The sequence below is a fragment of the Sorex fumeus genome, unplaced genomic scaffold (genome assembly GCF_029834395.1).
Source record: "Sorex fumeus unplaced genomic scaffold, SorFum_2.1 ptg000041l, whole genome shotgun sequence".
Lineage (NCBI taxonomy): Eukaryota > Metazoa > Chordata > Mammalia > Eulipotyphla > Soricidae > Sorex > Sorex fumeus.
Window position 1 is genome coordinate 10,126,091 of NW_026606098.1, and position 14,373 is coordinate 10,140,463.

The 14,373-nt window shown below is 57.5% G+C and overlaps 1 protein-coding gene across 1 annotated transcript in view; it reads right to left on the reverse strand.

Annotated features, from left to right (window-relative positions):
• Nucleotides 1-885: 885 nt before the first annotated feature.
• The window catches only part of LOC130028979 (complement C3-like), a 30,603-nt gene continuing 17,115 nt past the window's right edge, over nucleotides 886-14,373 (reverse strand). Inside the window, exons 22-41 of the mRNA XM_056119850.1 lie at nucleotides 13,452-13,503; nucleotides 13,211-13,297; nucleotides 12,934-13,137; nucleotides 11,899-11,974; nucleotides 11,594-11,762; nucleotides 10,459-10,554; nucleotides 9,895-10,048; nucleotides 8,855-9,024; nucleotides 8,589-8,747; nucleotides 6,892-6,951; nucleotides 5,913-6,003; nucleotides 5,196-5,241; nucleotides 4,005-4,092; nucleotides 3,635-3,721; nucleotides 3,421-3,526; nucleotides 2,828-2,917; nucleotides 2,249-2,332; nucleotides 2,065-2,154; nucleotides 1,776-1,911; nucleotides 886-1,504 (exon numbers count right to left, since the gene is read on the reverse strand). Coding sequence (XP_055975825.1) covers nucleotides 1,372-1,504; nucleotides 1,776-1,911; nucleotides 2,065-2,154; nucleotides 2,249-2,332; nucleotides 2,828-2,917; nucleotides 3,421-3,526; nucleotides 3,635-3,721; nucleotides 4,005-4,092; nucleotides 5,196-5,241; nucleotides 5,913-6,003; nucleotides 6,892-6,951; nucleotides 8,589-8,747; nucleotides 8,855-9,024; nucleotides 9,895-10,048; nucleotides 10,459-10,554; nucleotides 11,594-11,762; nucleotides 11,899-11,974; nucleotides 12,934-13,137; nucleotides 13,211-13,297; nucleotides 13,452-13,503 — 2,178 coding nt within the window. The 3' untranslated portion in view covers nucleotides 886-1,371. The remainder of the gene's footprint in view (nucleotides 1,505-1,775; nucleotides 1,912-2,064; nucleotides 2,155-2,248; nucleotides 2,333-2,827; nucleotides 2,918-3,420; nucleotides 3,527-3,634; nucleotides 3,722-4,004; nucleotides 4,093-5,195; nucleotides 5,242-5,912; nucleotides 6,004-6,891; nucleotides 6,952-8,588; nucleotides 8,748-8,854; nucleotides 9,025-9,894; nucleotides 10,049-10,458; nucleotides 10,555-11,593; nucleotides 11,763-11,898; nucleotides 11,975-12,933; nucleotides 13,138-13,210; nucleotides 13,298-13,451; nucleotides 13,504-14,373) is intronic.

Below are 14,373 nucleotides of genomic sequence, written 5' to 3' on the forward strand. Positions count from 1 at the left end.
GCCAGCAAGACTGGAGCCAGGGGCACCCGGGGGCCATCAAGGCCCTCCCAGGGACTCGCCCCTGCCTGGCTTGGTCCCCTGCGCTGAAGATCCTCTCCCCAGCCCCCTCCAGTTTCCAGGCTGGAATTTCAAATGTGTGAATCACTTCTTCCCCTCTCAAAAAAAACGGGGGGGGGGGGGAGCGTGTGCTTTCTTTTTCTGGGCACAAAAGCTAACAGTGTTTGTTCTTTGGGATTTTTTTTTTTCCGGTTTCGGAGCTACTCCCTGTGGTCCTCAGAGCTTCCTCCTGCCTCTGGGCTCTGCTGTACACATCCCAGAAATACATCTTTATGTTTCCTCTATCTTTTTCTTCTTTTTTTGCTTTTTGGGTCACACCCGGCAATGCACAGGTTACTCCTGGCTCTGCACTCAGGAATTACTCCTGGCGGTGCTCAGGGGACCATATGGGATACTGGGAATCGAACCCGGGTTGGCCGCGTACAAGGCAAACACCCTACCGGTTGTGCTATTGCTCCAGTCCCTCCTCTTTTTCATAGCTTTCTCTTTTCATATTTTTGTGTGGGGTGTGGCTTTGAGCCACACCTGACGATGCTCAGGACTGACTCCTGGCTCTGCACTCAGAATTACTCCTGACAGTGCTCGGGGGACCCTGTGAGATGCTGGGGATTGAACCAGGGTTAACCCCATGCAAGGCAAATGCCTTTCCCACTATCCTATTAACTCCGGCTTCTTTTGTAAGAAACTGCCAACTGTGTTCCAATGTGGCCCCTCTGGCACCTTCGTTCCCGGATTGAGTTTTAGTCACTCAGCAGGTCTGAGGTCAAGTTGAATCACCATTTTATGTTGCTTTGGGGGACGTGTGTGTGTGTGTGTGTGTGTGTGTGTGTGTGTGTGTGTGTGTGTACAGAAGCGCTCAGGGACTATTCCTGGCTCTGTGCTCAAGAGTGAGCCCTGGCAGTGCTGACCAGACCATAGGTAGTACTGGAAATCAAACAAGAATGGGCTCCTGCCAGGTGAGAAACACTTTACTCTCATGCACTCGATGGACCCCAGGAGGGGACAGTTCAACAGTACAATTAAGACAGGACCAAGCCCTGCAGGTTTCTGGAAGGTGTCAGGTGGAGGGGACCAACAGTAAAAAAGTCGCCCTGTGAGCAGAAAACAACCGTGGGTATTAGAAGGAGCCACCAAGACCCCATGGTGATAAAGGGGCTTGCAGGGGTGAGTATGAGCAGGGCAGGATGGGCTGCAGGTTGGAGATGGGAAAAGAAAAATTATTTCTGGAGATCTGTGTCCTTGAATGGGAGCGACCCCCAGAAAACTCAGCCCCCCAGAGCCCATTGGGGGGGGCGTCCAAGCCTTGGGGAGGACTCAGGTCTCGCAGCCGTGGGCGTGCATGTGCTCCGAAAACCCCTCCAGCTCTTCCACGGAGTCCTTCCTGCCGACATCCCCGTCGGCTGGCCAGGGCATGAGGAAGGTGTTTTTGGTTAGGACATAGGTGTAGCTGTGAGACAGAAAGTGGAGTGAGGAACACCCTGCTACCCCACAGGCACGGAGACCTCCCACCCCATTCTGCTTCTGGCTGGAACACAGGTTCCTCTCTCGAAAATGGTGGTCGTGGTCACTGGGCTTGTGCAGTGCGCAACCTGCACCTCCTTTCAGGGCGGCCCTGAAGCCCTGAGACTCTGAGACTCTTGCTCATGGGTCGAGGATGGGGGAGTTCTGGGGGGAGACTAGGGCCTCAGTTCCTGGCACAGCGAGGGCCCCTCACGCACTCAGATTGGATCCGCCAGAGGTCGGAGGTGTGGCCCATGATGAGGTATGTCTGATTCTCATGCAGCTGCAGGACATCCTGGCAGGTGGCGTGGGAGATAAATTTCTTCATAGTGAGGGGTTTGACAGAGTCTGAGCCTGTGGGGAGGAGGTGCAGTGAATGTGCAGAGCCCTCTCTTAGACATCTCGGTCGTTTTTTTTTTTTTGGGGGGGGGGCGGGTTGTACCGGGACTTGAACCCGGGTGCAAGGCAAGTGCCCTACCTGTGCTCCTCTCCTGGTCCTGGACCTACCTGTCTTGATGATGGTCTGGAGCTGCATGTTGTAGTAGATGTAGGGGTTGGAGGCTGAGGTCCCCACACTCTCCAGCCTGACCTTGTACACTGTGATGGGGGGGGGGACACAGGACACTGTGCTGGGGTCTGACCTGTAGGGGCGCCTGCTGTTCCCATGCCCCGTGGCCCTCTTGGCACTCACCAAAGTCCACACCGGCCTCACACGCTGCCACCTGGAGCTCTTCCTTCTTCATTTGGCTGCTGCCCTTCGGGGCTGGGCACTGTTCTGCGGGGTGGGGGTGGAACAAGGCTGCCCTGGCTGCCCTGGCAGGGCGGGGGGGGGGGGAGCTCCCTCCCCTCCATTTCCCAGATCACTGGGTCTGATCTTTCTTTTATTTTTGTTTGGGGCCCACACCCGGGGATGCTCAGGGTACACTCCCGGATCTACACTTCATGAATTATTCCTGGTGGCGTTTCTTTTTTTTTGGCGGGGGGGGGGGGGGGCGTTGGTACCATATGGGATGCCGGTGATCAAGCCCTGGTTTGCCGTGTGCAAGACAAGCTCCTTCTCCTTCCTCCCTACCATTGCTCCGATCTTCTTTTCGATCTTTTGTCTATTTTTTCCCCCTGTTTTCTGTCTCTCCTGGTCACTGTCGGGTTTCCTATCTCGATGCTGTCTCTTTCGGTCTAAATGCGCAGCTCAGGTGACCACTCCCCCCCACCGAGAAGGCGAAGGGCTCCTGGACCCGCAGCCCCGCCCGGCGGGTCCGCATGACCTCACCTTCCGCACAGCGGCAGACCTCTTTGTGGCAGATTTTGCGCAGAGAAGATGGCTCTTGGGGCAGGTTGTAGAAGGTGCTGCACCTCCGGGCTGTAAGCGGGAGCGCTTGGGGTTGCCCGGCCTCAGCCCTCCAGGCCGTCCCACGCCCCTGCCCAGGCCCAGTCCCCAGAGTCCCAGCCCTTCCAGGCCCCACCTTGCTCCATGCACAAGACCCACCCACAGGGAACCCCGCCCTCCCATCCACCCAATCCCTGGCAGGCCACCAGGGCTTTTGCTGGGCTCCACCCAATCCCCTTCCACACACGCAGGCCACGCCCACGCGGCCGGCCTCTCTCCTCGCTTTCTCCCCCTCTTGCCCCACCCATTCCAGGTCCTGCAGGCCACGCCCCCTGAATGCTATCCCCCTGGCCCCGCCCTCCAGGCCACGCCCACAAACTGTATCCCTCCTGTCCCACCTGTGCCAACCCCTCCAGGCAACGCCCCCTTGTCTATCCCTTTTCTGGCCACGCCCCTCATTTTCCCTGGACCCCCAGCTCCAGCCTACCCAGCTCCCTAGCAGGAGAGCCCCCCCTTCATCCCATACCCATGCTCACAAGGCTCATAGTAGTCATAGATGGTGACCTGGGCGGCCTGCAGGAACTCTGCCTGCAGCATCCTGTGGACGCGGAAGCCCAGCACTGTGTCTTCCTTGTTTGAGACCTAGGGAGGGGAGTGTGGCAGGGGCTGACCAGGCCACTGACCGCAAGGCCTTGACTGTCTGCGCCGCTCTCAGACCTGGTGTTCTCTAAGCAGGGAGCGTGCTCTCACCTTTTCCAGGTACAGCACCACTGTGCTGTCGCTGGCGCTGGGCTTGCTCTCGTACTGGAAGGCATACGTCTCCACCTCACTGGTGAGCTGCAGGTCGAGGGGCGCCACTGAGCAGGAGGGTCAGCCAACGGCCCCCTACCAGTCCCCCTAGTTCTGGGAGCTCCAGGCTGTGTGAGCCTCCCAGCCCTTGTCCAACCTTTTCTAGGTCATGCAGGGAATTGGCTAGGTACAGCCACAATGTCCTCTGGGGGGCACTGGACCCCCGGGACGCAGTCTGGTCAGGTGCGTGTTCGAGGGAGTGCGGGGTCACACAGCACCGCAGCCCTGCCCTGCCCTGCCCTGCTTAGCGTGGGAGGGTTGGGCTGCTTGCCTGTTTGAGGTCCTCCTGGTTGGGGTAGAAGCCGGTGAGCAGGGAGATCTCCACGATGCTCATGGTTGCCTCCTGCTCTCCCTGGAACCTGGGGGTTCCCAGCTCCAGTCTCTCTTCAGACTGTGCCCCCACCTCCCTCCCACCCCAGGCTCCTATCTGGGTGGATGCGGCAACTCCCTGCTCCCAGGATCCCACCACTCTTTTCCCCCCAACATCATACAGTACAGGTTTAGCAAAGAGGTTTCTGATACGCTGCACCCTTGTTTAAATCATTTCCCCAAATCCGGCTCTCTCTCCTCTCTCTCTCTCTCTCTCTCTCTCTCTCTCTCTCTCTCTCTCTGTCTTTTCTTGGTGGGTGGGCACACTGGCCATGCTTAGGGGTTACTCCTGGCTCTGTGCTCAAGAATTACTCATGGCGATGCTCAGGGGACCATATGGGATGCTAAGAATGGAACCCAGGATGGCTGCGTGCAGGGCAGGCTCCTTACCCACTGTACTCTTTCTCTGGCCCCCCATTAATCTTTCTTGCCACCAGGCCTTTGCACATGCTCGGCGATATGTGCAATGATTCCTGGTGATGGGTATTGTGTGTTCCCAACAATTCCAGAGCTGTGAGCTCAGTAAATTGCCTGAGTTTATTCATAGCTGTGCCCCTAAATCCCGCCACAGAGCCTGGGCACAGGGTTGCCACCCTACAAACTGGTGTCAGGGGTGACCTGAGTGATGGCAGCTGGGAGGCCAGAGCAGGTCTGGGGTGAAGGTTGAAGTGTCTGAAAAAGATGAGTGTCTGGAGGATCTGTGAGGCTTGGAGGAACCCTGGACATCTGGTCATGTGGCCCCTGAATCTCCCCCAACGTCCCGACCTCCACCCTGGAGGAGGGTATGATGGAGGCTACACTGGGGGTGGGCTGGAATGAGGAGAGATATGGGGTGGTAAAGCTGGCTGGCGCAGAGCAGGAGCACGGCAGGGAGGGCACCTGCCTCGCATGTGACTGACTGGGGTTCAATCCCAAGCCCTGCCAGGAGTGATCCCTGAGCACAGAGCCAGGAGTAAGCTCTGAGCATCTTCAGGTGTGACCCCCAAACAACACCCCACAAAATAGGGTGTCTCTCGGGAGAGCCGCTTAGGGGTCCTGATGGGGTACCCGGGGACAGTGTCTTTCTCTGCCAGGGCCAGTCCTGCCCCCTGACCTTGTCTTTATCCGCAGCTGGAAGGTCTCTTCCCCACTCTTAGTCTCTGCGGAGGGAAGCGAGGCAGTTAGGGTGCCCCGTGGCACAGATGCTAAGCGCACAGCCTGGCTGGCTGGGCTCAAACTCTGGGTGCGAGGCCTGGGGGCCTTGGCCCATGGGTCAGAGCCCCAGCCTTGCAAGCCGAAGGTCCAGAGTTCAAGCCCCGGAGCTGCCGCGTGCGTCCAGCACGATGCCAGCAGCTCTGCTGTGAAATCCTTGGTGCTGCACGTGACTTCCAGCCACCCAGCCAGCACGTGTGTAGGAGCACCTCAGACAGGGGCGCGACACTCCCTCCCCCCACCATGAGCACCACAGCTAAAAAGATATGTGAGGGGAGGAGCAATGGTACAGCCAGAAGGCACTTGCCTTGCACACAGCTGACCCGGGTTCGACCCCCGGCATCCCATAGGGTCCCCCGAACACCTTCAGGAGTAACTCCTGAGCGCAGTCAGGAGTAAGCCCTGAGCATTGCTGCATGTGAACCAACACCCCCTCCCCAATTACAAAATTAAAAACCTCAGTAGATCTTGAAATATAATAAGGAAGATAAACAGTGAGGGCCAGGCACAGAGCTCAGTGGCCGAGTGCATGCCTCGTTTGTCTGAAGCCCTGGGCTGGATCCCCAGAATTGCAAAAAACAGAAGAAGGGAGGGGGGTGTTCCTTGGACGCAGGCTCACGTTTCTCGGGGCGCAGGAGGGTCACGTTCAGCTGGTAAAGGTTGCACGAGTCCTCCCCAGCCTCGGGGGCCTTATGGTACATGGTCACGATCTGCAGAACCCAGAGAAGTGTCAGTATTCAGCCCCCTCCCTCCCCTCACCACTGCCCAGGGGAGGCCCCTGCACACGGCACCGTCCCCACCCCAATCCCTGTGTGTGGAATCCAGAACATCTGAGGTCCAGGCCAGCTCTGAGTCTCAGGATTTCCTGTGTGTCCGTGTGGTTTGGGGATGTTTGAGCCACACTGGACAGTGCTCAGGGGCTACTCCTGGCTCTGTGCTCGTGAGTGACCCCTGGTGGTGCTTGGGGGAACCACATGAGGTGCCAGGGATGATACTGGGGTTGATTCTGAAGCTCATTTGTGTGTGTGTGTATGTGTGTGTGTGTGTGTGTGTGTGTGTGTTTGATGGTGCTCAGGGGTTATTCCTGACTCTGCCTTTCCTTCTTTCTTCTTTTGGGGGGGTTTCAGATTTTCCAAAGTCCTGGGCACAGAAGCCCCACATCCTCTACTCTCCAGACTCTTTGTCTTGACAAAGAATCACTCCTGGTAGGTTTGGAAATCCCGTGGAATGCAAGGGATCAAACCTGGGCTAGTCACATGCAAGACCAGCGCCTGGCCTGCTATACTATCGCTCCGGCCCTGAGAAGTTCATTTTAAAATTTCTTTGGGGGCCACACTCGGCAGTGCTCAGGGCTCACACCTGGCTCTGTGCTCGGGGGAGGGGGCCCCTGTATCATATCGGGGATTGCACCTAGCTGTGCAAGCAAGTGCCTGAACTCTGTGCAATGTCTCCAGCCCCTAGGGAGGGTCCTGAGTTTGCTCTGCTATCTGCTATGACCGTTCAAATGACCGCTCATTTCCATCGTGTTTGGGGGAGTAAGTTGGCCTCAGCTGGGCCCAGAAGATGCTCTTGAGGGGAGACCCCCCGCCCCGACTTACTGAGATTGTCCCCGTCCCTCTGCCGCTGGCTTTGATCTCCAGGTCATCCAGAGCTGAGAACTAAGGGGAGACGAGAGAGAAACGACGGTAAGGCGCAATGCGGGGCAGAGGAGGCGGGTGACGGACATCACTTTGGCCCCTCCTTCTTTCTTCTTTTGGGGGGCTTTGCAGATTTTCCAAAGTCCTGGGCACAAAAGTCCCCTATCCTCTACTCCCCAGACTCTCTGTCTTGACATCCTTGTCTCTCTGCCCTAACCAGCCCTCCCCGCACGTCCCTCATGACCAGAGTGAGCACTTCACTGTCTGCTTCTGGCAACTCAAGCCCATCACTCCTGGGCTGAAGGCCTGACTCCTGGCCCTGCCTGGCTTTGTACCCCACCAGATTCCCCTGCCTCCTGTCTGAGCACCCCTGTGCACGCTGAGGGTGCCCCCACTCAATGCTGTTTCCCAGCCTGTCACATTCTCCACCTCCACAGCCCTCCCACTGCCCCACTGAGCATATGTGTGACCTTGGACACATCCCTTTCCTTTGTGATCTTTTTTCCCCTGCTATATTTGGAGATGCTCAGGGCTTACTCTAGACTCTTCACCTGGGGATAACTCCTGGAAGTGCTCAGGAGACTCTATGGGGTACCAGGGATCGAATCAAGGTCAGCGTCATGCAAAGCAGGCTTTGGTGTGTGGGCCCCACTGGCGGTGCTCAGGGGTTACTCCTGGCTTTGCTCAGAATCACTCCTGTGGGCTGCCGGGGATCAAACCCATGTCGGCTGCGTGCAAGACATGCTCCCTCCTTGCTGTACTATCACAAGGCAAGCGCTGTACTCTCTCTCCAGCCTTAATGCGTAGTTTTGTCTCCTTTCCTTCCTCCCCCAATTTCCCATAATAGGCTAATAAATAGTGCCCACTCTCTAGCTCACTTCCTGTTAGCTGTTGCCCTATGACAGCTTTATATTATTCTGATATAAATATGGAGATAATGCCCTCTCCTGCTCAGAACCCTGCTTGGCTTCTATTCCCTTGAATAAAAGTCAAAACCTCACCCCCAATTCACAAGGTCTAACCCTGTGGTCCCGTTTTCTTGGCTTTTGGGGTAACATCCTGGCGACGCTCACATGTTACTGCTGGCTCTGTACTCTGGCGTTACTCCTGGCATTGCTCAGAGGATCCATGGGATGCCAGGCAGTGAACCTGAGTTGGTCGTGTTCAAGGCAAACACCCTCCCCACTGTACTATTGTCCTGCCCCCTCCCCACAGTGGTCCCTTGACCTTTCTCCTCCTTGTTTCTGCATCCACACCAGCTTCCTTGCTCTTCTGGGAACATTCTTGCCTCAGGGCCTTTGTACCTTCTCTCTCCTCTGCCTGCAAGACTCACTACTTCCTAAAGGACCTTGCTCAGATGTTCTTACCTTGGTTGAGATATACCCTCCCCAGGCTGTCAAATATTGCAACTCTGGGCACACTATAGGATGCTGGGGATTGAACTTGGGTCAGCCATGCAAAAAGGCCAGCACCCTGCCCACCCAGGGCTGTTCCTGGCTGTGCGCTTCTGACACTGCTTGTGGGACAGCATAAGGTGGGTGCTGAGCAATTGAAGCAGGGACTTTCACCTGCAGAGCCTATGCCCTCAGCCCTGTGAGCCACCCTCCAACCCCCGCCCTCAAAGGGGCACGAATCCCTCGTTCCCTCCTTGGGATTACCTTGGCTGTGCGCTGCTGATAGGCGTTGCTCTGGTCGACGACCCACTCCAAGTTAAGGGCTCTCTTGGGGATGCTGATCTGCACATAGAGATCCTGGATTCCCTCAGCGTGGACCGCCTGGCGGTAGCGGGTCAGAGCCTCCATGGCCACTACTGTGGTCTGTGGGGTTGGGAACCAGGAGCGCGGATCAGCACCGCGGACAGCGCTTCCAACAGGGCGTCAGCACCACGGACAGCGCCCGGCCCCGCCCAGCGCCGCCCTCTCACCTGGGTGGACCGGAAGCCCCCACCCAGCTCCCTCTGCTCGAGGAGCCACTTGGCGATGGTGTGTGTCTCGTTGTGCAGACCCAGCCGCAGCTTCTGCATCAGGATATAAGCCATGGCCTCGATGCTGGACAGGGAGAAGGTCTGGTGCTGCCCCAGCATCAGCGTTTTACCTGGATGACAGGGAAGCCCACCCTGTCACCCCAATATGATTTTTTTCCTTTTGTGTTACATCCTGCTCAGAGGTTACTCCTGGCTCTGCCCTCAGGAATCACTCCTGGAGGGGCTCAGGGGGTAACATAGGATGCTGGGAATCGAACCTAGGCCGGCCTCGTGCAAGGCAAACGCCCTCCCCGCTGGACTACCATCCAGCCCCCCTCACTCCCATCTGAGCCGCATCTCCCTACACTCACTTTCTTGCGGGGGGTGGTTTCCTCTGACTTATTTATTTGCACGTGTGTAGCGGCAGGGGGTGGGGAGTTAGGCCGCACCCAGCTGTGCTCAGGGCTTTCTCCTGACTTTGCTCAGGGGACCCTACATGGCACCGGGGGCCCCGCTGGGGCTGGCCATGTGCAAGGCAAGTGCCTTCCCCTCTGTACTCTATTTTGGCAGCCACACCCATCGGTGCTCAGGGCTTACTCCTGGCTCTGTGCTCAGGGATCACTCCTGGGCTTGGGGACCCTATGCGATGCCGGGCATTGAACCTGGGTTAGCCACGTGCATGGCAAAAGCTTTCCCCATGTAGGATCACTCTGCCCCCCCCCCCATGGTTCCCCTTTTGTACGAGGCCTTTTCCACAGTATGCTGCACCCCAGTAGAGAATGGTGCCTTTGTACTCCCTTTGGACCTCCCCAGGGGCATCAGGGGTGCTGACAAGTAGAGATCACATCAGTCTCCTTCCCCTTGGTCACTCACAGCCAACGTCAGCTATAGGTGCTGAGCCCTGAGACCCACGCAGCGGGGATGGGGCAGCTCCAATTGCCACCTCTCCCCCCACACTCCTCCTGGGACTGTACGATGGTTAACAGGTTCCCAGCACCCACCAAGGTGGTCAAAATTCTGAAGGCAGTCATTGGCTCGGGGGCTCTCGGTGAGGGCGAGTGCATAGGACGCGATGGCTGTAGCAAAGATCGTCTGAATGTGGGGCAGGCGCATCTCCAGGAAGCTGCGGGCACGCTCCATGCTGGCGGGCAAAATCTAGAGAGTCAGAGAGAGGAGGGTGTGGGGGCCAGAGGAGAGGGTTTTGTTTGGGGACCAAGCCCAGCAGGGCTCAGAGCTGACTTCTCCTGGTGCTGCTCTCAGTGCTCACTCCTGGCAGGGCTCGGGGGTCCCTTTGGGATACTGAGGACTGAACCCAGATCAAGCTGCATGCAAGGTGGAGTGCCCTCCCCGCTGTGCTAATGCTCCTTTTTTTTTTCTCGGGGGGGGGGGGTGAGGTTCCAGCTAGCAGTGCTCAGGGCTTCCTCCTGGCTCTATGCTCTGGGATTACTCCTGGTGTGGGTCATGGGCAGTGCAGGGGATAGAACCGGAATCAACCACGTACAAGCACGCAAGGCAAGTGCCTAAGCCCTGTGCTGTCTCTCGCCTTTGTCCTCTCCAGCACTTACCGGTACTTCCTGTTTGCACATGTCCATCCCCTCCTCCAGGGCGATCAGGACCAGGGCCGTAAGGGACACGTCTGCCTCAGAACCCTTGTAGCCACCCTGTGGGCACAGAACCACACTCGTGAACCACCCCTGACAGTGCTCAGGGATTCCTCCTGGCTCTGTGTTTAGGGGTCACTCCCGGCAGGACTTGGGGTGTGTGGAGGGACATACGGGATGGTCGGATTCAAATTCCCAGCCTGTCCATCTGACAGGCTCACACTCCCGCCCTCTGAGCTGTCTCCCTGACTTTGAACTTCACCTTTAATGTGATAGGGGCCATGGCAGAGACAGGCCTGGGGGATTCAGGGGAGACTTCCTGGAGAAGGTGGTGTCTGAAGGCCCAGCACAAGGGGGTTGGGTGAGGGGGGATGGGAGGGGGGATTACCACGAAGAGGGGGCAGCCTCAGAAAAAGACAACTGAGTTGGAGTTGGTGAGGATGGTGCAAAAGGGGGGAGAGAGCGAGAGAGAGCGAGAGAGCACTGTAATCCAGGAAAAGAGAGCACTGTGAGCCAGGGAGACCCCTTCTTTCTGAATGTTTGAAAGTGGCTGGTGGGGCCAGAGCGATAGCACAGCGGGTAGGGCATTTGCCTTGCATGCAGCTGACTTGGGTTCGATCCCCAGCGTCCCATATGGTCCCCCAAGCACCGCCAGGAGTGACTCCTGAGTGCAGAGCCAGGAGGAACACCTGAGCACTGTGGGATGTAACCCCTGAAACAACAACAACAAAAAAGCCAATAAACAAGAAAGTGGCTGGTGGAGGATCCTTTGGTAAGAACTGGGATGGTGAAACTAGAGAGAAAAAACAGTAGGAGGGTTTCTGCCTTGCACGCGGCTGACCCAGGTTCAATCCTCAGCACCCCGCAGGGTCCCCTGAGCCCCTCCAGGAGTCAGCCCTGAGCACTGTGGCGTGTAACCCCTGAAACAACAAGAAGAAAAAACTGAAGTCCTGGCTGGGGCGCAGGGACTTCAGCCCTGGGGTGAGGAGTGAGGGGGGCCAGGGCGGAGGCCCCTGCTGGGCTGGCGGGTGAGTGAGGCACATGCACTGGGGGAGCCCCAAGCGCACTCCATGGCCCTGGGGTGGCGGGTCCGAGGTACCTGCATGGAGGCCATCACCACGGGGCCACGCTCCACGAAGTGGCCATCCTCCGCCTGCCGCTCCCGGCAGAGCCAGTCGGCCATGGCGCACAGAGACTTGAGGTCCAGCCCGGGGATGGTCGCAGTGTGCTGGGCCAGTGAGTAGATCCGGAACACATAGCTGGTGAGCCTGGAGGGAGGGAGGGGAGCCGCTCAGGACGCCCCGTTCCCTGCTCCCGGGGGCAGCTGACCCGCTGGGGCCGTGCCCAGCCCAGCACGCGAGGCACCACGAGGCGCTCCTACCACGTGATGGCCACTGCTCTCACCAGGTACTCCCAGGGCGGCCCTTGCTGATGTGGTAGGTGCCATCTGCGCTCCGGTGCGTCACCATCCGGGTGTAACCTGGGGGTGCCGGGTGAGGAGAACATGTGGAGCTGGGATGTTGGGGTCCTGGAACGGGCTGGTGGGTGAGATGACTTGAAGGGGTAGCCTTGGGACTTCCTTCAGTTTTGTTGAGTTTGGGGGCCACACCCGTGAGTGTTCAGGGCTGACTCCTGGCTCTGAGCTCAGGGATCACTCCTGGTGGGCTTGGGGGGACCCTGTGGGGTGCCAGGGATCAAACTCGGCTTGTGCAAGGCAAGTGTACTTCCCGCTGTCTCCTTTCTGGGCCAGGGCTGGGCGTTTCTGTTGGAAACAGCTGGAATCTGGAGTCTGGCCTCACTGGAGAAGTGGGGGGCCCTATGTCTGGTACCTGGGGGTGCTGAACGTCACCTTGGGAGGTGTGGTCATTTGGGTGTGATCAGGCTACCAGAACCCCCCTGCCTGGTTCCTCTGGAGTTTTCTCTTTGGTGGGGGTCCTGGGGGTGGAAGAAGGGAAGCAGTCATGGAAACCGTTGCTTGGGGTAAGTAGGGGTATCTGGGTCAGCCCAGAAGAAATTGGAGTGTCTGGGTCAGTTTGAAGGGAATTGGGGTGTCTGGGTCAGTTTGAAGGGAATTGGGGTGTCTGGGTCAGTTTGAAGGGAATTGGGGTGTCTGGGTCAGTTTGAAGGGAATTGGGATGTCTGGGTCAGTCTGGAGGGAATTGGGGTGTCAGGGTCAGCCTGGAGGGAATCAGGGTGTTTGGGTCGGCCTGCGGCCTGGGAGAAGATGGGGTCATCTGGAGGAGGACTTTGTCACTCTTGGGGTGGGGATAGCTTTGTTATCTGGGGGAGTTGCCAGAGTTCAAGTGTCATCCCGGGATTCCCAGGAGGCACCTGTTTTGGGAGCCCCCGGGTGGTTGGGTCTGGTAGCCGGCCAGAGTCTGGGCATTTTTGTCTGGGGGTCAGCTTTACCCCCAACCCTGTCCAGGAGGGGACACTCACCGCTGACAATGTTCTTGGCCACCTTTTCCCGGAGCTCCACCCCGACCTGGCCCCACTGGCCGGTGGTGTCCAGGTAGCGGGTCAGCAGGACGAGGGGTGCCAGGGAGCTCAGCGTCTGCTCAGGGCACCCCGTAGGGATGCTCAGTAGCCTTCTGCTCTCTTGGGGGGTCAAGCTGCCCAGGACAGTCTCCGCCAGGATGTCCCCTGGGAGTGGTGAGGGGTGTCAGCCGTGGAGTGGTCCCCTCCGCCTGCCCCACGCCCCCGTCCCTGTCCCCACCTTGAACACTGATGAAGACTTCAGCCTCGGTTCCGGGTACTTGGTTCTGGATGTCCTTCCGGGGCACCCTCATCATCTGGGTCTGTCCTGTCCCCACCATGCGATGTTGGGACCGAGCAGGTTTGGGTGATGGGCACGTGGAGGAGACCACACAGGGTTTGTGTACCCCATCAGCACCCTCAGTTCAGCCCCTTCCACCACCCTCCATGCACCCCTCCACCCTGCCCCAATTCCTACCAACCTTCAGGGCTCAGCAGGAAGCTCTGGGAATTCTTCTCTATCTGCCCTTCGGGCTGTAGGAAGCAGAAAAAGACGGGTTCTGTAGCAGCTGGAGGAAGCACAGCACAGGCACAGCACACAAGGGGGTGGAGGGAGACAGGGCGGAGCTGTAGTCCAGTGAGGAGGGCATTTGCCTTGCATGTGGCCAACCCTAGTTCAAGTCCCAGCAAACCATAGGGTCACCCAGGCACTGCCAGGAGTCATTCCTGAGTGCAGAGCGTGAAGTAAGCCCTGAGCACTCCTGGGTGTGGCCCCCAAACAACAGCACAGAAAGAAAGAAAGAAAGAAAGAAAGAAAGAAAGAAAGAAAGAAAGAAAGAAAGAAAGAAGAAAACAAGAAAAAGTAAAACTATAAAGAGCTGGGCTTAGATCTCAGCTCTTCTGTGCTTGTGCTGTGTGACCTGGGACTGGCTACTTCATCTCTCTATGCCTCCCTTGTCCCGTCTGTAAAAAAAAGGGAGAAAATAGTAACATTTCTGGCTTCCCAGTCCAGAAGGCTCAGGGAGGTTCCTTAAAACTTTCTATCGTTACGTTCTTTTTTCTTTTGTTGGGGGACTTTGTACTACGCTCCAGCTTCACGTCCAGTCATTATGATGAACAGGATTTAAAATTTATTCATAAATAAAAAAAATTTAAAAAATGTATTTGCATTTTTGGTTTGGGGGAGCCACGGTGTTCAGGGCTTGGTTATAGATGGTGCTGGGACTTAAAGCAAAGTTGTTGGGGCCAGAGTGATAGGAACAGTGGGGGGGTGGGCATTTGCCTTGCATGAGGCTGACTGGGTTCGATCCCCAGCACCCCACAGGGTCCCCTGAGCACTGCCAGGACGATTCCTGAGTGCAGAGCCAGGAGTGACGCCTGAGCATTTCCGGGTGTAAGCAAAAA